The sequence below is a fragment of the Colletes gigas genome, unplaced genomic scaffold (genome assembly GCF_013123115.1).
Source record: "Colletes gigas isolate AHSC1104 unplaced genomic scaffold, ASM1312311v1 Colletes_gigas_Sc00034, whole genome shotgun sequence".
Taxonomy (NCBI): domain Eukaryota; kingdom Metazoa; phylum Arthropoda; class Insecta; order Hymenoptera; family Colletidae; genus Colletes; species Colletes gigas.
In genome coordinates this window covers 1,552,539-1,579,110 of record NW_025106663.1, presented here as the reverse complement: position 1 = coordinate 1,579,110, position 26,572 = coordinate 1,552,539, and the positions used below count along the sequence as shown (strand labels likewise).

Sequence of the window (26,572 nt, the reverse complement as noted above, 5' to 3'; positions counted from 1 at the left end):
ATATATTTTTTTCCCCATTTCTTTTGAAACTTCATCGCAGTTTCTTCGATTCTAACAATAACAGACATTGTTTCTCGGAGAAAAAAAAAAAAAGAAAGAAACATAGTAATCCATAGTTATGCTTAAGAAAGTAGAAGATATCACCTTTGGTCCCACTGATAGATACTTAACGCTAATTGTAAGGATTAGAGACTCGAAAACAAGAGCGTAGCCATTTTTTTGGTTAATTGCAAATTGTGAGAATTTAATTTTACATCCATTGTTTTTTAAATATTATACACGATCGTTGATTGGAATTTAATCTAGAATTTTCGCCATTCTCTGGCTACGTTCTTGCTTGAAACCCGACGGTCGGAGAACAAAATGGAGGGAAAACTTAACGGTTAAAATCTGCGTGGCGCAATGAGCAAACTCGATGACTATTTGGACACGATTGGCGGGAAAATTGACTTTTTACACGCGATATTTACACGAGAATGACTTGATCCTGTAGCTGCCCATCGGCCATATTGAGTCATTCCAGACAATTATCCCTTTACAACCTAAATTATGCTCGACTTTACAATAAACGCTTGGAATCGCGTCTAAAACAGGATAGAGCAAAAGATACATAAATAAATCCCCACCCATCGCTAATTTGTTGCCTCTAGGGCCACACGACAGGTCGCCATTTTCCTTCCGGATGCCGTGGAAGTAAAAGTCCCTGAATACTCTAAAATATCCGTTTTTCGCAACACTTTGTAGGCCCCCAGGTCGTTCAGCATCTTTCCATGGCCTGCAATCATAAATTCTCATTAAAAAATACATCTAATAACCTATTTAAACAATCTATTCTCTCTCTCATGTTTCCTCAGAGTTCATTTACACTTAAAACGGAAATATTTACATTCTTCAGATTTTCTCGGCCCCCAAAGTTGCGTATAGACTCTAACAACGCGTCCCTCGAGTCCTGGACCACCGCAGACTTCGATCTAGCGCTCTTCAGGGTCACTCCAGTGATCACAGGCATCGTGGGCAACCCAGATCTCTGGTCACCGTTCCTCGACTCTGTGAACGCGTTGAAACCCTTCGAAGGTTCATTTTCTTTCCTCGAATTTGCCTCCAATCGCTTAGGTTTCGATCGAAGGCAAACTTCCTGCCCGAAGACCCTAGAAAGCTGCTTAAAATTCATCGGGGACGTGTCTATCACGTTGTCGTCCTGCTTATCATCCGCGAAACTCTTCTTCAGCTCGACTGCAGTCACCATTGGCCTGTCGTCGTCATTATGCGGCTTTTTGAAGCCCAATGGCGTCGTGTGAGCTATGAGCTTCTTGGCCAGGTCTTTGGACCCACTCTTCCCATGGAATCCGTTGTTCTTTTCGGTGTTTCCACGCCGATTGCGACTGTCTTCGTGGTTCAACTCGGTTCTTGAGCTAGTTATGGTCGGAGCAATCTCGTTCGAGCCTAATTTATAGTCCGTGTCCATTTTTATTTGCACGTTTGCGGGCTGACGCTCTGACCAGCTGCCTAGAATGATCGCGGGCGGGCCTGCGTAAGTATAGTGCTTCGATATCGGCTCTGACGATCGTTTGGAATCGCTCTTTTCGTCGATCGGTCCTCTGAAAAGGTCGCCGTTAGAATCTGTGGCGGCCATCTTTGATCTGACGAGAAAGTTATGTGTTATGAAATACAAAAATTAATTAAATAATGTTCTATTCCCCTAGTGCTAGGGATAAAAATTTTACTTGAAGAGCAGAGACCTTTTTCACATTTTTTTCCAATTTACTCAAACTGAACATCATCCCAAATATACTCTAATGCGTTTTGAGGAATATTGTACGTTGTAGAAACTATAATTGACCACCTCAAGGACACTTACCTTGTTTTCTCTGATAATACTGTATCGTCGGATTCTTTGGGCACATTTTCCTCCGCCTGTTGAGCATTTTTCAACTGCGGCAAAATGGTTTTCAGTACCTAAAACGTTCAAACGTGGCGTTAGTTGTTTTCTAAATTAATTCTATCTCTTAAATACAAATACATCCTACCAACAATACCCAAACTAAAAAATGTAATCTTGGAAACCCTTAACTTCCATCAAACTGTGTTCCAAAAGCCATTCACCTGCAAAGATTGCAGCTGTTTCTCTTTGGTGGGTTCTCCCTGTCGCTTCAAGCTGTTGTCTCTCCACTGTGAGAACTTCTCATTGTTCCTGGTGACGTTCAAACCATTAGACCTCGTCCCCGGGTTGTTCATGTCCACCAGACCCCTAAAGTCAGCGCCATTCCCTTGGAATTTGGACTTGTCCCACACAGGCACGTGGCTCTTGGACCTCTGAACATTGCTGGACCTATTTAACAGCTCTTTGGTCTTTGGTTTCGGCTCCTGACTCTTCTTCTCCTGGTAGTCGCTAGAATCCTCCATCTTGGACTCTAGGAATCGATCCTGCTGGCCTGTGTAGGTGGTAATAGTGAAATTCGACAGAGTGTTGTCCGTGGGAGCAACCCTGGGCGTCGACGAGTCAAAGTTTGGCTCCTTCCTCGAATTGTCACCCAATCTCTCACGTTTCTCCATTTCTTTCTTCAACTCCTCCTGCAACAGGTTCTCTGGCGTCTTCGGTGGAGTTTTAGGGTCCTTTTCATCTGAAATGTTGGGACTTCTGAGACACTGGGACGCTTCCAACCTTAACTGACGATCCAGTCTTTCATTTTGCTCTATTTTCTCCCTGGATTCATTCTCCAACAGGTCTTCACGAGTATTGGGATTTCTGAAGGTCTGGGAGACTTCCAACCTCGAATCACCATCCAATCTTTCACGTTTCTTAAGCTTTTCCCTAAACTTCTCTTCCAAGAGACCCTCTTCTGACGCTACCAAGGAGTTCCTAAGGTCCCTTTTAACTGAAATGTTAGGTTTCTTCTCGGTTCTGGGATTTTTGAAAGCTTGGGGCGCTTCCAGCCTCGAGTTATCCTCCAATTTTTCAGGATTCTTCATCTTCTCTTCGGACTTCTCTTCCAGGAGGCCTTCCACTGTTTCAAACGAGTTTCTAGGGTCCCTTTCTAGTGTATCCGAAGTGTCAGGTTTATCTTCACTCTTGACACGTTGTAGTGTCTCCAATCTCTCATGTTCTTCCACTTTTTCTTTAGATTCCTCTTTCAGAAGTTCTTCTTCTGTCAAAGTACTCCTAGGGCCCCTCCTTTTAGCTGAAGTTTCAGGCTTCTCTGCCTCAGTAGTGGGATTCCCATAAGACTGGGTCGACGAAACGAGGGTTTGGGAACTGTCGAAGACAGGGGAAGCGTCTCTGAAGGCAGTGGGCGGTGCTGGAAGCTGGTACTCCCACTCCACCAGGTCCTCATCGCCAGCTGACACGTAGTCCGACGTGTCCTGGGAATTTACAGTCAAATTTGGAGTGCTGGTCATCACTACATAGTCGTTTTGCTTCGAATCTTCGTTCGTGGGACTCTTCGAGTCAAAGGAATCCTTTTCTTTGGAAATGGTCGATGCTTCTAGGTTTGTTTCTTCAGGGCAGACTCCATCGACAGGTACAGTGTTCGAGACTGGGTGTGGCAGAGCGTGAGACAGGGTGGCTGACACCTTCTGCAGCAGCATGTCCGTTTCTAAGAGATTTGCATCTAAAAAATAAACTTAATTATCGTAATTACTTGAGAAATTCAAGATGAGGGTAAATTTTACTCAAATTCAAAAATCCACAAAAATTAAGTTTCATTCAAACCCCAATTACAAGCAACATGCACCTGATCCTCGATTTCGATCTCCTCCACCCACGCCCTCACGTTGGTCCCCAAAATTCGACGCCACGTTGATATTCAAAGCAAACGTAATGTCCTCGGAGGACGTCAGATGGCGCTTCTGTCTCTCCAAAGTGTTCGTTTCAAAATCGTTTGACTTCGACGCAGTTCGGGGAATCCTAACCCTCTTATGGTCGTTCTCTCCACCCTCCATCTTCGTATCCCGCGCCATTTTGCCTTCCCCCAACTGCAATGGCGGCTGTTCGTTCGTCAATGATTGCAAATGCTCGCATTTTGGTATCGTAGAGATCACCACAGCGTCAATTTTCGAATTGGAATTCTTCTGGACTCTTCTAGCTTCCGCCGCCATTTTGTTCGCATCGGAATCCACCACCGTGTCCTCGAAACAGTCACTTCTCTTTGTTTTTGCTCCTTTTTCGTCGAGAATTCCGGCGTCGGGACGTCGAGGAGAGCTTGGCGAGGAGTCTAATTTACTGGAGGTGTCCGGGACGCTACTAGACGCCGCCAGATGGCGTCGGGGCGCCACAGGCCTGGCCAAAGCTTTTCTACATTTAGCTACCGGCATTGGTTGGCCAACTGTGCGGAGGAGAAAAAGAAACAACCGTAACCAACAAGCGGAGAAAGCATGAGTGCATTTAGTGTATGTGTTTGATAAAGCTGACAGGATCAGGGACGCGGTACTAAAGATCTCTACTCTTCAAGTAAACTTTAAAATCCCCCCTGGAAAAGCTCCATCTACTATAGCGCTAAAAAAACTGCTGTGTTCTCGAAGTAGAGGAAGGAATGGAAACATCAATACCATACATATCTACCATAAAAATTGACTGAACAAATCCAACTAAACGAATTCTCCAGATCTGCTCTCCAGTATAGAGTTCAACTGGTTCAGAAACCTGTTCCAATTCTGCGTGGACTCCTCTCTGCTCACCAAGCCGTGAGGCGGGGGCTCCAGGATGCTCAGCTTCTTCTTCAGGTCCAATCCGTAATCACCCTGATGAACAATAGGGAAAGGAGGCAGTCTATCAACCTTGCTAGGCAAGGGATCCACGTTTGTCACTGCAATATCCAATGGTTTCTTGGAAATTGCAAAAATCTGCAAGTTGCTCAGAGGTGGAGCGATGAGATTAGATCTTCGACCATCGAAGCCATCGAGATTGGACAAAATCGAGTCGTTGTAGCACTTCGTGACGCTCAACTCCCCTAATTTTGGCTGACCTTCCGAGGAATTAACTTGGAAACTCCGCCGTAGCGAACTTTGCTTCTCGAAGCTGCTGACGATCTTCGTTTCCCGGAGCCTGCGTCCATTTTGAACGCTCAGACTGTGTCTGAGAGCCTTGGGTCGACAGCTATCGTCATCCACGTGGAGCCTGCTCTCTAGATCCGTCCCTATGTCGTCCAAGTTAACCAGAGTCTGCATTTTGAACAGCCTACTCATTTCCTTGAAGGACTCCTGACTGGATGATGAATCACGATTTCTCTGGGGCTCCTGTAACCTGGAAGAGGCCTTGGGATTACTGTACTTGGACTCCAACAAGCTATTCCGTTCCTTGAAGGACTTCTGGCTACACAGCTTGCGATAGCGCTGAGAAATGAACGCCCCTGAGGAGCTATCATTCGCGCACACGAAGCTCTGGGACTTCTGAAGCCTAGAAGAAGCCTTAAAACTGTCACGATCAGAGTGTAGGAGGCTACCCTTTGACTGGAAGAACTTCTTGTTAGATAGGTCGCAACTGCCCCGAGAGATGGACGCTCTCAAGCGTTCCCTAGCCTCCAAAGCTTCAGCACTCCCGCGAGCTAAGCTCTGGGAGCCCTGCAGCCTGGAAGAGCTCTTGAAACTGCCCTCGTCGGAGTCCAGGGAGCTACTCTTCGACCTGTAGCACACCTCTATCCTCGACTGTAGCTTAATTTTCTCCGAATCAAAGAGACTACGGCGACATTTCACGGCGTTCGTTCCTTCCTCCGCCTCGAGCAGCTGCTCGAAACTGTTCCTCGACACGAAACTATAAGACGGCATGCTATCCTCCATGCTACCGCGACTACGCACTAGCTTACCTCGTTTTCTGGGTGCTCTAGCGTCTACGAGGGTGTCTTCTACGGGATCCCCCGTTCCGACGGTCGGTAACTTAATATTTATGGATCCGGATCTTCGATAAGGGTCCAGATCGGATTTGGGGACCTTTTGGTCAATGTTCGAGGCAGTTGGTAACAGGTTCGGGGCCACGGTGGTCATTCCAATGTCCGAGTTTGCTTTGGACGGCACTCCAATGTCCGATGGAGGCTTGGAAGGGTCCATGTCGGAGGTCAAGGACTCCTCAGAGTCCACGATGCGTTCCAACGCTTGCGTAGACATAGCTGAGGACAGGGGTCTTGTTATCGGGGGAGGTGGCGCCGCCCTTTTCTTACGGAGACCTGCAACAACATGAATTCTGTGTATTCTGATACAAAAATTGGTTTCAATCGAGGTGGGGAGGCATGTAGCATTATCTGAGAGGAATAATCTTAAGGTCAAGCCTAAATTCGAAGAATTTTACCCTTGGGAAAAGGTAGACTAGCATTCTGGCGGGTCTCCAATGGTGGATTAGGCTTTCCAGGGACCGAACCGCCATGTTGTGATTGCGGTGCCCCTACTTGGGCGGGGCCAGGCTAGTATAGTAGTGCAAACTACGTGCAAGGGCCAGAACAACCCCCACTCATTTAGAAAAGGGGTGGAAGCTCGAAGATGGGGTGCTGGCAACTCAGAGCTATCAGAGTCCAGTTACTTTACACAACTATAATAACGTGGTTAGCATGTGGCAATTTAGGTGTTGTCTGGTGTCCGAAGGTATTAGGTGTGTGATAATTATTAATGTTTTTCGTGTTTGTTTATTTGTTTATTCATGTGTACCATTTTTACAATATAATATAAATACTGGTTAGTATTCTCAAGGTGACACAGAAATGTTATTTTATGGACGTTCCTAGAGTATTTCTCGTTCGAACGCCATCTTTAATTCGCCTTCTCCCAAGAACGATTTCGTTCAAAACTTGTACTTGTACTTCTTTTTTAATTTGAATTTCCACGAAAATAAACCTACAAAACAATTAAATATATACTTGTTTTGACGTGGTTCTGTTTAGTTATCTGCAATTTTACACAAACACAGCACGAGCAGGTAATAATTGGGATATCTACGTGTCTCTTAACAACCTGTGACCGTGTTACTGATAATCCTCGAACAGGAGGTCTAATTTTAAGTAGAGTAGTGGATCAGAGGACGTTTGCAATAGAGAAGCGAGGATTCTACCTGTAGAGCTCAACGAGGTGCTGCTAATTCCACGTGAAAGCGTACCAGAAACGGTGGCCAGGTTGCCAAGGCTCTTGCTGGACTGTGACGTATGAGCCAGCTTCCTGGGAGACTCAGGAGGCACCCTGTTCCTCCTGGGCAACGTCTCCGGAAGCCTCCCAGCGGAATCAGGATTATCACTCAGAACAGAAGCCTCGTGATAGCCAGAACTGTCGCTGCTGTTGCGACTGTGGCTGATCACCACCTTCTCCTTTCCAGAATCTCCAGCATTCTCTTCAGAACTCTGAAAGGAATCACCCAAAGACATAGTCATCAAATCTCTTATGAGATCTGCTTGTACCCGGTGTACTAACGTTGCTGACTTCCGGCTGGGTCTGGACAGGCGGTTTGGGCGCTGGTCTCCGCTTCCTCTGCGGTCGTGTGGGTGGGTACAGTGGGCTGGTGCTCCTCCCAGTCTCGTCGCTCCTCGCGGGCGACGCACTCCGCCCACCTAGGCTGTCAGTGCTCAAAGAGCCCTCTTTGGACTTCTTGAACACGAATCCAAAGACACCCTGCTTCGCCTGCTGCCTCCGTCGCTCCTCCTGCCTCTGCAAAGCCATAATGTCCTGCGTGCTTAGGGCAGCGCCTAGAGTTCGCCCCTGTTTCGCGTAAAGTGTCACTTCCTGGAGGTGGTAGTCCTGCAGGGACAGAGACAGGTCCAACGTCTCTTCCAAATTCGCTGGAGGGGAAAAAATTTCATTAAAAAGCTTGAAAGTAGTCTAATTTAGGTTTTAGGGACTTCCCCAAAGCATAAAAGATGTTGGTAACAGCTAGTTACTGGTTAACCGAGTCTAGATGGCGCTATTATCCCATAGATTGGTACATTTATTGTAGATGGCGCTGGTGTGGTGAGGATTATGGTGGTATTGTCGTTCTCTTACTTATCGACCGTGGGTAAGGGGGTTTGAAACCAGATTAGGGAGAAAAATAAACACAATTTGTGCACACACTATTATATATCCGTTGAGAATGAATTTTATGGCAATATTCAGTTCCATTCCCAACAAAATATGAGAAATCTCGTCTTTTTGGCCCCCAGAGTGTATAATTGTGTATCGTGCCGCAGGTTGAGGATTAAAAAGAAGACTTTCATTCCCGCGATAGAGAGAAATGCAGAATTCCCAGGAAAATTAGATCAGAGCAGCAAGTTATGCGCACACATATATATCTATATATTTATACGCGTGACGCGAATGGCTTCGGAAGCCATATTGTCGGCGCAAACCCAGTCAAAGCAGTCCCAGACGCCTTCGCGAATTCGATACGCGTCGCGCCGGAAAGGTATTTATGAAAATTGATATGGACGCCTGGCGACCGCGTGCAAACCACAGTATGCAAATTAACAATAATTAAATGTTAACGTCCTAAGGATTAATAAAATGGTCGGGGAGCGGTGAGAAATTTTATGAACTTTTTAGGACCACTTTTGCAGTATAACTGGAAGTCGAATCAAGCTTGTTAGTTGCCACACTCGTTTCTCGTGTCTAGGAACAAGAATCCAGAATTTTTAACACGTTACAAAACGTACAAAACCCACCTGGATGACGCAACTCGTATTTATTCCTGTCCAAATTCTTCTCGCGGCAGACTTCGTCCAGAATCTCGCCTAGGTTCATCTTTGGGCTGACTCTGGACACGTACAGCTGATTCCTGGGCAGATGCACCTGCAGCAGTTGCACAATCGTCGTAATCGCAAACTGATTTGGTACCCAAGGTCTCGACAACGATTTTACTGGGACTTTTGTGTTAAAATGTTTGTTTACCTGCAACCTGAAAGTGGTCTCGAACGGTTGGTTGGCCTGTTTCGTCTTTTGGGGGATGAAAGTCCCCTGTTTTGGTAGCAGCTTCACCTGGAATAGAGATTAATCGCTATAAACAGAAGGCAAGACCTTTAGAAATAAGTTTTGGGACCACCTCACACTGTGAATGATCTAAAGCATGGTGATTGGGGGTTAAAGCTTTCGACAGTGTACCTGTAGAGCATCTAATGCGCCAATGGGTGTGTTGGGTTGATGAGGTAGGACCATTCCACGCTCTCCAATCGCTTGCAAGGTGTAACTCGAGGCTGACAGTTTATGAGCAGTGACTATCTGCACCAGGAGGTCCATCATCGGTGTGCTGGGGGAAAAAAAAACATTCATTTTTTATGCAATTCTATATTTATTTTAGCATTATATGTTTATTAATAATTAGTACAGGAGTGCAGAAGGTTCCCAAATTGAATTTCTGTTCGAAATTAATTGAGATCGATGGTCCCCCGAGTGGCCCAAAGATGGCGTCGTTCCTCAAATTGGAAGTTTCTCTGCGACTGCAACGAGACGAATAGAAACTTCCGTTGGGACGGTTTCTCGCGCCAGTAAACGGATCGTTAGCCATGATTCTTGCATCGAGAACGACTATCGTTTCTCTCGGAGACACAGATTATGGCAACCAGCTGCTACAATTTCCTACGCCGCGACCCGAATTTCTGGAAAGCGTCATCCATAGAAAAACGGCGCCCCGATGGCTGAATTTCTCCTTCTCGAGGCATTTTTAACATTCTTAGAAAGTAAATCGACCGAATATCCGCAACGGGAACGCTTCTGTTTATATGTCGTAATGTCCAAAGACCATTTTAAAATTTTAACTTCATTTTCAAAGTTTGATTGTACTCTTTTTTGGTTAAAATTTTTTAAAATAGCCTCACCTTCTTTGCACCGTGACTCTCTGCGTCTGATGGTGGTGTTCCCGAGGTAACTGGACCAGAAGCTCCATACTTCCGGCCAGCATGTCTGCTGGTGTGTCCTCAGTCACGGTCAGAACCATTCTAGATGGCCTCTCCTCTCTGAACATGCAAAACAAACAAAAATAAATCTTCCTTTACAATAAAATTCCAAATTTTTCTCGAGTGATACAACTTATGGGAGTTCTTATTATATTCAAAGCAGGCATAACTTTCTCCGCGCATTTTTCGCGAACAATAGTTCATCACACGTACGGGTTACATAACCTAAAAGGTGGCCAATAATTATCCAACGAGGCACGTCGTGAGCCACTCTTAATTACGCTTTGTTAACGATAATTACACGATTCGAGAGCTGATTTATTAATTGATTTCAATTGCAATTTGTCTTTATTATTCTAATAGAGAACTGTCTATTATTTTGCATTATACAGAGTGTTCTAGAGGTTCTCACTCGGTCGGTAAGTAGAGTTCTTCGTGCAGAGTGAGAACCACTGCCAGGCGCATCCAGTTGTGCGCAGGTTGCCTACCCAAAGGCGCAAGTGTTAATAACTCTTTAACGAAGGACTCAATCAACAAATTATTATTCTTGATTTTCGTCTTATTTTGGCCTCTAGAATCTTCTGTTAATTTTAAAATAATTAAATTAGAATTCTTGCTTTTGGCTCGCCGGAGAAACTCTTTTTTTGGTAAACAGTTTGTCGTTCTTCGCGTTTCCTGTCGCAACAACGTAATTAATCCCCCGTGCACGCATTGCCCATTACCACATTTCTTTCTCGTGGTGGAAAACGTGCAACCATGGAATCCGATTGGGCAAGTCGCCGCCGTATCACGAATGGCTCCCGCTCTAGGGACGCTCTGGAGTCACGTGCACGTACACATGCTCCATATTCCTCCTCAATGAAGATCTAAACATTTTTCTTTCGCATCGTATCGATTCCATAACAGCAGTTTTCTACAAAAATAAATTCCCTGATGTCACGTATTTCCATAGATAATTAAAATTTCTTTACAAGAGGCGCTTATAAGTATTTCATAAATCATTCGATGGTGAAGCTTGGCGTGCTCGCCCCATTCATAATCCTCATCGAACAGCGCGGTAAACAGACTGGAAAGTGGTCAATTTTTCCTCGATCGAGTCGATCGGACAGGTGGAGAACTAACGGGATGCTCTGTTGGAATTTAGGAAGGCCAGGGCCCCGAGCTATGGAACGAGTCCCTCCCCCTCCCGCCATTTTGTATCCTCATACGATCCTTATGTAATTTTCAAGGATATGCGCCAATTACGTGGCTCCACGCTACCGATTTTATCAAGTTTCATCCGCAAGATCCGCGAGTAAACGATCTTACTCACTATTTACAATTATATTTTATCCTCGATAAATAAAAAATTCTCGAAAATCGGATTTTGCGTGGCGATTTTCTCTGCCCCCGGAACACATCGATTTCGATACGCCCGCGGGCAGAATCCTTTCACTGGACGAGTTAACGATTTCCTCGACGACGAGAAATCGAGATTCGACTGCATTGTGCTGCGCTATCGATCGGCGCATCGATTGCAAAACCGTCCGTGCCGAACAATCTTCTCAGAAGCCTTTTCCAACACGGGCAGCAACGTGTTCTTTTTTTTACTTCTTTCTCCTCGTAATCGTTACTTTCCCGCAAATTATCCGGCGAATTCTGGAATGTGGCGGAAACCAACGTCGGGCGCGTCGTAAAACTCTTGCTTGCTTTCGTTTTGATTTGCTTGCTTGATTTCGTGGAGATTGCAGCAACGTACTGGCTGGGAATTTTAGTGTAGAGGGTGTTCAACCCTGGGGGAAATTTTAATGGGGGATTCTGGGGGCCAAAATAAGACGAAAATGAAGAATAGTAATTTTTTAATTGAGGCTTCGTTAAAAAGTTATTAACGTTTAAAGTTGAAGTGTGCAGCGCGCACGGTTCCCGTCTTACAAGCGCAACTATAAACGTTATTAACTCTTTAACGGAGCCTTATTTTGGAAATTGGTATTCTTGATTTTTGTCTTATTTTGGGCTCCAGAATCCCCCATTAAAATTTTTCCCACGGTTGTCTGAACACCCTGTATTTTCTACCTAAAACGATTTTTAAGTAACATTAAAATATATTAAAATATTGTTTGGGAATTAAAGAAAAGAGTTGTACCTTGAAATTATGTGGTAGGAAAATTAAGGAGAAAATATTCTTCCTACGCAGTACGTTGTTAATTATTCTCTGAGCTAATTGGTCAGATAGTATTGCAAATGGTGAACTTGGCAATTATTATCTTTTGTTGCTCAATGTGCACAACTGCTACGCGTCTGTTATCATTTATGACTCATTTTCTTGGCTTACAAACCTACTATTGTAGTTTCTATTTTTCCACGATACTACAAACGCCACACCTATCGTACAATTATCAAAGTCTGATGATATTTTCCCTGGGAACAATTTTAATGAGAGATTCTAGTGGCCAAAATAAGACGAAAATCAAGAATATCAATTTGTTGATCGAGGCTTTGGTAACAAGTTATTAAAAAATTTCGAATCGTTCTAAAAAAATTATTTTTGGTTAATGGGTGCAATTATAATCAGTTTTGGTCAATAGACGTACCCTCGAAATCCTACGCGTTTTCGAGAAAAAAATTCGAGTAGAAGCCTAAATTTTTCGACAAAAAAAAAATTTGTCAACTCGTTCTAAAAAAATTATATTTAGCAACAGGGATCAATTATAAGTATTTTTGGTGAATACACATAACTTCGAAATCCTACCCACTTTCGAGAAAAAAATTCCAAAAGGTACTGAAAGTTTTGGACGAAATTAGAAAATTTCAAATCGTTCTAAAAAAATTATATTCAGTTACAGGGGTCAATTACAAGCATTTTTGGTGAATAGACATACCCTCGAAATCCTACGCATTTTCGAGAAAAAAATTCAGTACGGGCAAAACTTTAAATGTTAATAACTTTTTAATAAAGCCTCCATCAACAAATTAGTATTCTTGATTTTCGTCTTATTTTGGCCTCCAGAATCTCCCATAATACAATTTAATCAAACTTCTTTACATCAAATTTTGAAAATTTTTATACGTAAAAGTATAAAATTATAAATAATAATCTTCGCGGAATAATTTCGTCGAATAACGGCGTTTAGGTTAATAACGCCATTAGATTATTCTTGCCACTTCGTGAGACTTTTTCTCGCCATTAGAAATACAGTTGTTTTATAATAATTCACATTCCAATAATATGTTACACAGTAATTAATTACAAAGTACAATAAAAATTGTAATTATCAAGAGAACGTGCAACAATAACTGACGTAACAAATTTGAATATAATTCCTCGTGAATCATGTGCATTTATGTGAACTAATTACTGCAATTATGGATATTATTTTCCCACCTGATTTAAATATTACCAATTATACACATGTTACTATTTCAACTTTAGTATCATTGGATGGCCTGTTATTTATTTCAAATTTCTTTCAAATTTAACATTCAATAGATTTAGTAGATTAAAAAAAAATCGAGTTGAAAAAAATGCATAATCGTCAAGCTTAAACTAAATATGGTACGCGTCTATTAATTGCAAAATTATGACGAACATGCTAATTAACATACCAAGATCGCGTTACATACAAGGCACAAGTGTGTTTTAAGCAAATGCACAAGTGTGTTCCAACTAAAAACACACCTGTAAGCTTGTAAACACACAGCAATCACAATAAACAATGGCCTCCGGGCGTGCGATTAACATACGGTATTATTAATCTCGAGATCGTTATTCCTACTACGCGACGACCTTCAAATTATAATTGCGATACTCAATCGGTTGCTCAATGATAATTTCCTATACGTTTGCATCATTTGAATTTCAAATGGTCTGGAATCTGCGTTGTCGCGGACTATAAAAGACAATCCGTGCTCGTGAAAATTTAACGATGTAAAATAGAAAAGAAAAAAAATGGTTAAACGTTATTCGGTCGATAACAAAAAAATTAATATCACTTTCCATTTAAGAAAATCTGAGCGCCCCTCCCAACATTTGCTTTCCCGAAAAAGGGAGCTAAAAGATTGGTAATAATCCAGTTATGACATAACCAGGTATCTGTGACAGCAAGTAGGCGTAGATCTCATGCATTTTTAACAGTAGCAATTACCTAGTAGACTATTATTCAAAGTGTATAAAGGTGACGGCATTGAAAATTAAATACACGGCATTGCGCATAATAATGTACCAGAAATCCATTTCTGCACGTCATAGCGTCCACTCTCGTTCAATCTGTGTCTTTAGTGTCCGCCATTAAATAATTGGAACATCGAGCACGCTGTGACTACGTTATTCCAGGATCCAATGGTCAAAATAACGAACAAATCGGGCGCAGGACGTTTTGGAAATGAGCTGGTTAATTGGCCCCCGGTTATTTGTCGTTCTTCTTGCCCGGTTCTCTGTAACCTGTTGGTCCTTTTGCTTTTTTTTATCGTCTCGCGGCCTCTCTTCCTCGAGTGCGCAACGGAGGCACGCATCCTGCGCGCGTCGAATGCGCGTGCGAGTAGACGAGAAGATCAGTCGCTGCAGAAGCTCTCTCCGAGGAGGTCGCGAGCAAGGCCACTTCGGGCGTTGCCCTCCTGAGCTCGATCTCGACTCGCATATGCTCCAGGACTCATCGAGGCTTTATCTAACGGGTGGCTTCCCTCGAGTTCCCTCGATCATCTCCCAAAATTGTTTACAATGGACACTCGTCAACAAAATTTTCAATCATTCCTACGGGATCGGAAACGACTTATTCGATGCTGGAATTATGGAATATTTATACGAAGTATGCTCGCAAAAAGAAATATTATGAAATAAAAGGATTGTTTACTGCCCAATAGGTCGAGCAACGTTACACGTCGTTGCGATGGAATGTTTGCATAATTCTAACGTTATAACAGAATCAGGAAGAGCTGAAATTATGAGAAGGGGAAAGGAGTCGTTGCAACGGCATCTTGCATAATCATACGTGTGTGCATTCGTTCGCTGTCGGTGCATCGGGAAATGCAACACTCTGCATGGAAACTTCGCACCAATTTTTTAGCGGTTCTCAACAACGAAACTGTAAAACATACGAAATAAATAATATTGAATCAGAATACCATCTATTGCAATTGTTTCAATTATTCGCCATACCTAACCTCTAAATCAAACTTTCGATCGCGAATAAATCGAACCGTTCCCCTAATGGACGGTCAAAATTTGTTAATTACTAGTCGGATGGTCCGATTGGAAAGCTGGTCCGACAAGTTTTTCGCCATTCCAGTTACACCAATCGCATCTCCGATCGAGAAACGTAGCTATATGCAGATAATCGCTCGCAGATTGTTATCTGAAACGAAGTAATAAACCTGGTGTGAAGTCTTGCTCGTTTAGCTCATACCATAATTGTTCTTCCGATGCCTGAAGCAGATAAGTGTCTCTATGGTTGCTTTCGAGAAAGCATCGCTCTTTATTGGAAATTCTACGATAGTTAAATTCGTTCAAACACATTAGTCCGTAACGATCTTTCTGGAAAGAGACTGTGAATCCACGATCGAATTTCTCTTCGTTAGAACAGCGAATCTATGGTCGGGATAATAGATTTTCGAGTTTCTGCGTGTCCAGGGATCGCCATTCGTGCAAGGAGAAGCGCAGCGAGGCATTCCTCGTCGATATTACGTAAAAACCGATTAGAATTCACGCGACCGGCCGAATGGCGAGAAAGAGACTGAAAACAACTTTCCTCGTCGGTTCGGGCATGCGCAGGGAAATCACGGACACGGAAGGCGCGAAGACACGACGTTTAAAAACTAAATAATTTATGACTTGCTCGAAAAATTCGATTCTCGATATTTAAGCCTGGAACACTGAACTTTATCTCGAATATTCGAAGTACTTTGGTACGCGTTGAGAACGTTGGTAAAAGGAAAAGAGAATAGGGAATATGTACCGTGAATCCACCAGATGCTATGACGCCAGCTGTGGCCACTTACGGTTGGTGGCGTTGCTAGAGGTAAAAAAAGATGGAAGATGGATTGAACGTTGTGAGAATCAATTTTAGATCCTATTGTGACTCGAATTTTATGCGAGTAAATGAGAAGATTTTGCAACAATCTTTGAAGATAATAAAATTACTAAATTAGTGTTTATAAAATGTTTTACCGATCAGATGTGTTTACTATTTTGGTGACCGCCGTGAAACTTGGAGACGCGAAATAAATTCTGGGCAAGGTTGGTGAGTTTCAGTGTCGCGACTCGAGCCCGATTGCGTCAGAAGGATTGCAACACAAACAGCCTTGCAATGCCGACGCCATCTTCTTTTCTTTCCGAGGATGTCGTCACTGGCAGCCTCCGAAGGTCGACACCGAACACTGTTCGATATTCCGCGATTGTTCGTTAGATCAATCGAAAATTCGATTGTGGGACCGTTTTAGTACCGACACGTGCTTATCGCGCCGGACATCGGAGACTGCGGTTAGCATGCTGGTCGCGCATACAACAGGCGACGAGAATAAAACGAATTTACGTGCGAATACGAGGACAGACCTTCGAAATTGCAACAGCCGTGAAATTAACGGCGCGGCGATTACAGACCCAGCCCTACGCGAGCAAATGGGCCAGATGGGCGCCATCTAGAATAACAAAAGGTAACCTCGCAGCAATTTTCGAACGCCTTTCGGAACGTTAATCCGCCATATTTGTTTTGTAATAGACTCGAAGGTCGAGGAACGAGTGTCATCGCATCCTTTAAGGACAATATTCCGTTCCGGTGACGCAAACTGATTTATCGTATCATTTGCACACGATCAGGGTCGCAGACTAGCATAATTCATTCCAGCTGACGCGCCAACCGTCATTTTCTAACGCGTGTTTCTTCACGAAACGCGAATACTATTGTAATACCGAGGCATTTTTATTGCGTCACGTTCCTTCTGCCTTTATCGCCAGCATTCTTTGTTCAACAATGGATCGAACAGTCGTTAAAAATGAGACAATACCGGCTCGTAAATTTCTTTAGTTTTTATTCGTTATTTGACGTTCCGGGTGAGTTCTAAAATTCACAGTACAAATCATAAATATAATTTGTATCAGAACAATGCTATTTTTGATTGAAATAAGCAGATTGTTCGTTGCGTGAACTCGATCGTGAATCAAATTTGTTCTTGCAGGTTAGAAAAATTCCCTTTTCTTTGCCGGGCACCCGTTAGATCCTGTGTACGGGATCTCGACTCGAGGAGCTTTCTTCGCGGAAGAGTGTTGTTCGTGGAGTGTATAAGGTCACGCCATGGACACACGGCTCACCTGACAGCATCGTGTTTCGTCTGGCGATGTGTGTGTGTGTGGGACTATGGTTACGTCTCAGGCGTTCGTTATTCTGACGTGTTACGTGTCCACCAAGTGCAAACATAAGTTCAATCGCCCCGACAGAGTAGCTTTTCACGCTATTGCTATCAATTTTGCAATATAGAAATTAGTCATCCTTGCTACTATTATTATTATTACTATTGTTATTCGTAACCAAAACAAAACGTTGTTAATCAACCGTGGGAAAAATTTTGATGGGGGATTCTAGGGGCCAAAATAAGACGAAAATCAAGAACAGTAATTTTTCGTTTGAGGCTTCGTTAAAAAGTTATTAACGTTTATAGTTGCGCATGTGAAACGGGAACCGTGCGCGCTGCACACTTTAACTTTAAACGTTAATAACTTTTTAACGAAGCCTCAATTAAAAAATTACTATTCTTGATTTTCGTCTTATTTTGGCCTCTAGAATCTTCCACAGTAGTGCCCACTTAAATGACCGGTCGCGGTCACTTAAGTGGGCATTACTGTGGGGGATTCTAGAAGCCAAAATAAGACGATAATCAAGAATACCAATTTTTCGTTTGAGGCTTCGTTAACAAGTTATTAACACTTGCGCCTGAATTGTGCGCAGGTTGCCTATCTACAGGCGCAAGTATTAATAACTTTTTAACAAAACCTCAAATCAAAAATTACTATTCTTGATTTTAGTCTTATTTTGTCCCTAGAATTCCCCATTAAACTTTTTCCCACGGTTGACTGAACATCCTGTATAAAGTATGTTTATAATTAAACTTCGTCTTCGATTTGAGATAAAAGTTGAAGTTACCGATATCATGGTACCTCGGAGCTCCAGGCTACTGGAACTAAATCGGAATGCTGTAATTATCGACGTAGGTTTAACGACCGAGGCAAATAAGAAGTTATGTTGGACGCGGCCATGTTTCATGCAGTGGTTTCTGAATGAACTATAATTTATTTAACGACGAACGCGTTGAAGTAACCGTACAACGTGACGTAGTCGATGGAGGACTGATCGAGTGTAGGTTTGCACGCACTGTTTGCTGGAGAACGGATATAACAGCGTGACCTTCGATGACCTTGAGTATACCTAATCTAGATATACTCCAGTAATTTTAATATTCACATTATGTAATAGCAAAGCTCAGAATCGAATGGAAAAATATTTAAGGTCACTTCAAGGTTGATCTATGTTCTTTGAGAATTAAGAAAAATATAGTGTTCACGTGACCTATGGTTTTAAGGTGAAATTGAGACGAAGATGGCGAAAAAGCGTGTCACGAGGATGTGTCGCAGAGGCAAGGTCGTTGTCACCTGCCTCGTCCCACAAGTTGTTCACATTCAAGGACCTTTCCACTCGCGTACGATCTTATCGATCCGAGAGAGCAAAGGTAAGTAAACCGTGGAGGCCGTGTGTGTGGATCACGGTGGAAGCGGGTCGACGTCTCTTTTGAATCGCAAAAAGAATGCGTCGCGCGTGTCGCAGGTACTATCACTACTGTTTAGTTACTTTCTCTGGCGGCTCGTGTGTGTCCTTTTCTAAAAACCAATACCCGTTTTCGAGAATACATTAACGTAGACGTGGTACATAATATTTAGCAAATTATTCTATTAAAAGAATCGAGTTTACCAAAGGATGAAAAATTTTTTTTATTGCAGTCTGGCAACAAGTGCAGAGTTAAGTGGAGCCAGGTCAGGGATTGACGAAAGACAGCTGCAGTCATCTCGAATGTTCTTGGGCGACTTTCTCTTTTTCCCCAGGAACGTTTGAGAAAAACGAACACACCTTTGCTGCAGAAATGATACAACTCAAAAGAGATTACTTTATCGCCGGTTCGCGAGGCGTTCTCGTTTCTGTTGTGTCACTTTCGCAGCCGAGGATGATATCTGCGGAACGCACACAACGTTTTCACTGGCGTAGACGTCGTATTACCGCGAGGGAACAGGACACCCTTGTCGCTATTTTTAGGCGGCGCGGCCTTTGAGTACACATTTCTTTATCGATATCTTGGAACGTACTTAACTACCGGAGCTAATATTTCAGGGGATACGAACCCCACCGTGTGGCGTATTAATCGCAACGTGCAACTATACCCAGCGTCGGGTCAGGGTCACGTTTAACGCACGCAGGGGAAAGCGGAGGGAAAAGAAACTACGGGTCGCCATATCCAGCCAAAGAGAAACGACACAGTCCGCAGATGGCAGAGAATAAGACGTCGGGGACGCGAAACGAAAGGCGAAAAAGTTGAAAGAAAGTTCAGAAGAGAAGAAGTTGAAAGGTCCAACGGGGAGACACCTTTCAAGTTCTTGCTCGTCAATTTTTATTGCCACCGCGAATCTCGAATCTCGAATCTCGAATCTCGCTGTTGCACGTACCTTTTTTTAGCCCGAGAAGAAACACGTGGATATAATTGCTTTGGGGAAAATAAAAGTACTGGTCGTGTTTTCGGGATCACCCTGTACGTGACTCGATCGATAATTCGACGCAAGCTGCTCGGGGGATCGACATCTGCACGCGATTCGCCACTCGGGGAGACTACTTTGTTAAATATTCAACCGGTCGTTCCTCCCCGTGGCGACCATCTTTTCTCACGCGATCTCGCGTATCGCGTGTAATTGAAAACGATATTCCCGATTAGTTCTGCCAAATTATTTTAAGCGAGATCGCTAGTGGGACGGTTTAGGTGATCCTTAACCTATATACAAATTGTACTACAAATTATGTAGGTTATGTATACATATATTAGGGGTTAAGGATCTTCTTCTTTATAATGTACGTAACATAACCTACATAATTTGTAGCGTGGAGTACAATTTGTATATAGGTTAAGGATCTTCTAAAATGTCCCAATAGTTCTCTCACTTTAAATGTATACATAACCTACAAACGTAACCGTGTTTGTGGAAAAAGTTTTTAATTGAATAGAGGTATGATAATCCTAGGAATAATTTAGTGAAAATGGCACCTATTCTAGTAATATTCATTAAAAGATTTTCTTTATTTCAACAGGGAAGGAAAAATAACGAAAGTTTGTTGACAAAATTACAATTCTGAACTGAAATACGTCCTCATGACGAACTTTGCCAGTTTTATACATAACCTACGAAAGACATTCTCAATAAAATGGAGATACGACAATCCTATGAATGAATTAATTGAAAATGGCACCTATTCTAGTAATATTCATTAAAAGATTTTCTTTATTTCAACAGGGAAGGAAAAATAACGAAAGTTTGTTGACAAAATTACAATTCTGAATGGAAATACGTCCCCGTGGCGGGCTTCGCCAGTTTTCTTCGAAAGTTTTGGGCCTGATCGAAAGTAATCGCGACCAGAATGGCGATTAACGTTCCCCCGTTGGTGGACTTTCGGTCGAACTTCGCCGATGCAAGAAGCGGTTTCGCGAGAATCGCTCGCCAGGCGATCCGCGTTGGAAAAACTGGTCCCAGTCGTCCTGGCGTTTTTTCTCGTCCCGGGGAGCATACTTTCCTCGTTGCCTGGCGACTTGAAATTTTATTCTACCGCGCCTATAGCGCTGGCGAACGTCCCAGCGAATAATTTTTTTTTTTTTGCCTGGAATATTACAAAGCATCTCTGAACCTGGGAAAACTAAACGTCGGTGAATAAATCACTTGCGAACGGACGAATGGGTAATATAATTTTATCTAATTTTGTGCCTTGTCAGCGACTGATTGCGCTTCTTACCGTGACTATTTTAAAACTGCAACAGGGGGAGTCTGTATGGACTGATAAGAAAGCCAAATACGAGATAATACTGAGATTTATGTGTCTTCTATTTGCATTAAAATTTACGACCGTATTAAAAACCATAAGATGACTCGACATTTACACAATTTTTTTTGTATTCCATTGCAAAGTCTGAGAATTCGTAACAGTTAATTATTTAAATTTATATAAGCTGTTGTATCAAAAATATTGTAATTATTTGTAGAAAGACATGGAACTATTCTGAAACGAATGTTAGGAAAGAGCGTACACCGAATTGCATTTACCTATCGCCGAATCTGCATTGCAGGGCGAGTAACGGTGCATCTTGTGCATCTTGTGCGTCTCGTTGCATGCGAAATGCACTCGCGGAACAACCAATCCACGACCTTGACGAAATACAGAAGAATCGAATGCACACAACTCTTCTCAAACCACGTAATCGTGCATTTCTCGAGAAATCCAAGTAACACGAATTACATAATTACAGACAAGTCTTTCGATTATTGTTATTTTTAACGATTTCATAAGTTTCACTTTTAGTGGGGGATTTTAGAGGCCAAAATAAGACGAAAATCAAGAATATCAATTTTTCGTTTGAGCCTTCGTTAAGAAGTTATTAACACCTGCGCCTGAATTGTGCGCAGGTTGCCTATCTTCAGGCGCAACTGTTAATAACTTTTTAACGGAGCCTCAATTAAAAAATTGCTATTCTTGATTTTCGTCTTATTTTGGGCTCTAGAATCCGCCATTAAAATTTTTCCCAGGACTGAACACCCCGTATAATATTCTAATTAAAATAATATTGATCTAGTTTCAGTTTTACGAAATTACGGAGGAACAAATTAGAAAGCCGCCGAATACTTCGAGGAAACGTTTCGAAAAAATTTTGCAACATCGGCTTTCCTTTTTGCCAGGCTGATAATTAATCAGAGTGATAAATTATTCAACGAAGACACAAAAATTATTCGCAAAACGAGGAATTCCGGGGTAAAAGTTTCACTGACTGGTATATATACGTGCATATTGTATATATATGGCCGCATAATATATCGTTTTCCAACTATAACGTGCATTTCGTCTCGGTCTACGGCCGCCTGCGCTAAGTGCAGTTATGGTTGCCCGTTTCCTAGCTTCCTCGATGCACCGTTTTTTCGCCACTCACCGGGCTCGAAAATTCTATTACACAGTCCGCGGTTATGGTCGTAACGCTACTTTTTGTTTGTAGCAAAATTCACAGCGTTTTTAGTACTGTGGCGGTCACCGGTGACCGTCATAGAACTTCTCGTTCACGCCGTGACGGTCACCGGTGACCACCATACTAATAAACGCGTTAAAATACTGCAAATTTTACCTAATTTTAACAAGAGTGATGTTGTAACACTACTTTTTGTTTATAGTAAAATTTGTAACATTTTTGGCACTGACGGTCACCGGTGACCGTCAAGAGAAGTTTTCGTTCACGCCGTGACGGTCACCGGTGACCACCATACTAGTAAACGTGTTAAAATACTGTAAATTTCCCCCTATTCCATCAACAGTGATGTTTCATAATTGATATTCTCATAAAAATCATTCTCATACGTAATACAACACGAGCGTGACGCGCGCGAATGTGTTTTGTGTGTTATGGTTGGATTCCACACGAACGTTCCAAGAAAACGATGTAAATATATCCATGAAATACACAAACCTCGAGAATTGTGTTCCGCAAAGGTCACGCGTCAAAATGTAAACAATTTTCGATCGAAAATGGTCCCTACAGACGCTAACACGATCGAAGTGAGTCGCCACGCGCTATAAATTAAATAAATAAAAAGTATCTCGGAATTAATTTCCATTCCAGATTTATTCGGGCTTCCCATCGATTACTTTAATTAAATCATCGAGGTAACGACCTCAATTCGCGTAAATTAAATCCTCCTAGAAGTCCCACGACCTGTTTATTATTTAGAGTACCGTTTTCATTTTACCGAACGGTACTCGGCGTTACGAAACGCATTTTTTTCTGCCCGTTTTACGCAACGAGCGTCCGAAGATTGATTCGCGACGCCTATGGCGTCGCAAATCAGAAATACCGAAAGGGAAATCCCAAATAACGACTCGAATTCCAACAAAACTTATCAACTTCGATCGAAAGACAAGAAATAAATCAGCTTTCAGTCGAAGAGTTGATAAAATAGTTTCGCCATGGATTAACGTATCCACTTGTACCGTTTAAAATTTAGTTTAAGCTTGGAAAATTATTTTTAAGGTATCGAATTTTGTTATCTTGTTCGACAATATAACAATCGAAGGCTATAGTTCTTAGTACACTTATCTTCGAGATAAGGCTAGGGATTAGTGTTTATTGTTTGAAGAAGAGATTCCAAGGGCATCATGTTCGTGTAAACGTTGGATAGAGGTTCTAAGAAAATAAGTACAGAAAATTGTTAAGCATTTTGTGTGTTCAGAATTTTAATTAAATAATTACTAATTAATATTAATATTAAAGTTTGTAGATTTCAAGTACGAAGGAAACTTAACCTCTTCAGGGACGTGAAGAGGTTAAGTTTCGATAATATTTTATTAATTCCTGAGTTTTCTGAAACGTTTCTACTTGCAAGGTTGAATAAAAGATAAACGAAACTTTATCACGAAATAAATTGTTTTCCAGATTTACCTGAACCGCGATAACGAAAAGTTGTAAAATTGTGCAACGTTGCAACCGTGAAAATTTTGCACAATTTTGCACTCGTTTATTATAATCTTCAAAACATTAAATGTTACCTAATTTAAGGCGGAAGTTTTTGTCGAAAGTGAAAAATATAATAAATATTTACGTGTTTGGTCTATGAACGAATTTTTTATGAACGAATTCGTTATCAACGTAGTGTAGATTCTTTATCTATATAGGTGAACTTGTCGATGCATTTTAACTGATTCGAATGGACTTGAAATATGTCGATAAGATCATTATTTTAATAGTTGCAAGATTTCTCCTTATAAAGATCGACACAATGTATACTGTTACACTAAATACGCGTCTGGGCAGCGTGGCTATTCGGTACACATCGCTTCGTTGCGACGATCGGCATCTTTTATGTTTGTATAACGGATAAACCCAACGATAAATTTAATCTTTTCGCGTGGCGGACAAAAAACAAACCGAAACCTACGCGATTCCATGAAAACTACAGAATACATTCTATAATATCAATTTAAACCGGCTAATTAAACTCTTGCGGGTAAAAATCACGGAAACTAGAGCCGACCAACGCCAAATGTACGAGGAAAAAGATTGCAATTAGACTTCTTTTCACCTTTTCAAAACAAGGTTAATACTGCATTAATCTAAATTTTCTTTTCCATTTTTTTTACGTATAAAACAGCAAATCAACACGCTAACATTATTATTGATATCTTCGACGTTGTTAAAGTTATTGAAAGCTAAAATAGTCTTTTCAGGGAATTTATCATAATTTTTAAAAGATCGGGAAAACGTGATCGACTCACCTCGCGATTAAGTCGTCATTCCGATCATCGAAGTTCTCTGCTATAGTTTCCCCCTCACAACAACTGACACTTCCCTTCCACCAACAGTTTCGGTTATTTTAGTTAGAGGAATACATTATTTTCGCGATCACGATCGAATGGAATTGAAATCTTTTTGGTTAGTTACGTCGATGAAGCCCACGTGACAAACACTTTACAACGAAACTTCACTCCCGAAGCGCGGGACAGCGACTGAAGCAGCTGCCTTCGCGTTCGACCGTCGTAGTTCTTCGCGATACTTCGGGTACCTCCGTCGGCGCTCGGTAACCTCCGTCATTCTTCGCGCCTAAACTGTTATCGTGGATCACTTGAACCCCTAAATGGTAACTATTATTTATATTTCACATATCAATAGGGTAAACAACCCTCGATTCACTGATTCTATTATTCTAGACTTTTTCATCGAATCTGATCATAATCACTGTTCCGAAACGTTATTTCCTCTTTCTTTTGTTATTTACGTGTTTACGTTTTTGTGATCTCCTTCTTGTCTTTATTATTTGTTTTGGAGATGTATTCCTTAATTTCTGTGTATCGTATGTATATACTACACACAATTAACGACCATTTGTCTTTGCTTTTTATTTTTCAATAATAAAAGCCTATGATTAATTGTATAATCATTTGATTAAAATATTCGATTACAGATGTGTTTCTTTCGCAGTAATTTTGCAATAAACGATTGATTTGGCAATGAGAAAGTTACGTCGTCGGCTTTAGAGCCTCGATTGATCGTAAAACCGCATCCAAGTCCCTCGTTTTACATTCTCGATTACACTCGCGTACTCTGTCACGAATATCCGTTACATTTACGCGAAGAAAAAGACTTTCGTCGGTGCAATTACGCCGCGAACCATTAATTACCTGTTATTCCCCAGCGATTTATGTTTACTCGAGTGAAATACAGTTGAATGATTCTGTTAAATCAGGTAGATTTACTTTCGATCGATTAAAATTCCAGTCGAAGGTTCTGGCGCGAAGCGGTCGATAAAGAAGAACTGTTTTACGACCGACAGAGGAGTTACCGACCGCAATTACCATGAAGTTGAACCGATTGTCGATAAGATAGATTCTGTTGAGTACTTAGTAAAATAAATATTTCTCTAATTTAATAGAATTTAGAGTTCGTTGCCCAAAATTTTAATTCTTTTGCTCTTTTTTCTAGAATAATCTAGTCATGTTTCTTTCGAAGCACACACATACAATGGAGACGTCGTTGGGTTGCGCGGAATCGAAAGCTGACGAAAACTGCGCGAATCGTGCACGCTTATCCGAAACGAATCGCGAGAACGAACCATCGCGTTTCGGAAACGGCGACGTGGCAGCCATGCTTTCTAACTTCTGCCTTTGAAATCGCGCTCCATCGGAGGACGTACGATAATATCAGACGCCCTCGTTAACATGCACAGTAAAAACATACGCAAACTATAAAGAAGCATCTCTGCTGCAAGTTAGCCTGACCCTGGATCCCCAATACCGAGTGGATCTTGTATTAAAGTATGAAAACCTAAGATCCTAAGCTCCTAAGACAATATCTGAAGACTCAATCCCTCCACAACGTTCTCGACAGTGATCCATGCAACAGACTATAATTAGTCAAGGACACTTCACATTCTAATGAAAAATGGTGATTGCTATGATGACAGAGGAGCCGTGACAGTGAAAGGACTCGGTACCAAGCACGTAGATCGCTCGAGGGCACTTTCTACGAATTCGTTGGGTTTTCCAAAGCGTCAGGCGCAAGGTTCGCGGAGGAGAAGAGGCTAACGGTGAGCGACGAGGATGGTTCTTGAAAGGAGACGAAGAACGATCTCTGAACAGCCGACAAATTGTCTGAGAACGACACTGTTCTCAGAGCTGGGCCAGAACGGGCAGGCGAATGGGGCATAATTAATTGTGATTGCAGATAATTAGCACCCGCGAGAATCTCTTCGTCTTGCGCAACGCGTACCCCTCCACACTCGTATGCAGAATCGTCGAGGACTTTCGACCGACTAATTTCTGTTCTTTCGACTTCAAGGAGTTTGGACCTGCAAGGCAATTGGAATTTTTTTTAAATTGAAACAAGTGGAGACTATGGAAACGAAAGCTGTGAAAAGCGTTGGATTAGAATGGCGGACGTGTCGCGACGATCTAAATTCCGCGGGGATCGCCCGTTTAACATTAGAGACACGGAGT

At 42.1% G+C, this 26,572-nt stretch overlaps 1 protein-coding gene across 4 annotated transcripts; it reads right to left on the bottom strand.

The window, feature by feature from the left end:
* Positions 1-12: 12 nt before the first annotated feature.
* LOC122402248 (cordon-bleu protein-like 1) lies at positions 13-24,573 on the bottom strand. Of its 4 annotated transcripts, none has more exons than XM_043404873.1 (13): positions 24,356-24,573; positions 9,756-9,893; positions 9,043-9,187; positions 8,833-8,919; positions 8,607-8,736; positions 7,384-7,748; positions 7,031-7,313; positions 5,799-6,155; positions 3,732-4,322; positions 2,104-3,608; positions 1,859-1,956; positions 887-1,640; positions 13-775 (listed from the first exon to the last, which is right to left on the bottom strand). In XM_043404873.1, the coding sequence occupies exons 2-13, from the start codon at positions 9,872-9,874 to the stop codon at positions 758-760; spliced, it is 4,452 nt and encodes a 1,483-aa protein (XP_043260808.1). In that variant the 5' UTR covers positions 9,875-9,893; positions 24,356-24,573; the 3' UTR covers positions 13-757. The 4 variants fall into 4 exon arrangements, with proteins under 4 accessions (XP_043260808.1, XP_043260810.1, XP_043260809.1 ...); XM_043404875.1 differs by having other exon boundaries at positions 7,076-7,313; XM_043404874.1 differs by having other exon boundaries at positions 8,607-8,733.
* Positions 24,574-26,572: the final 1,999 nt, after the last annotated feature.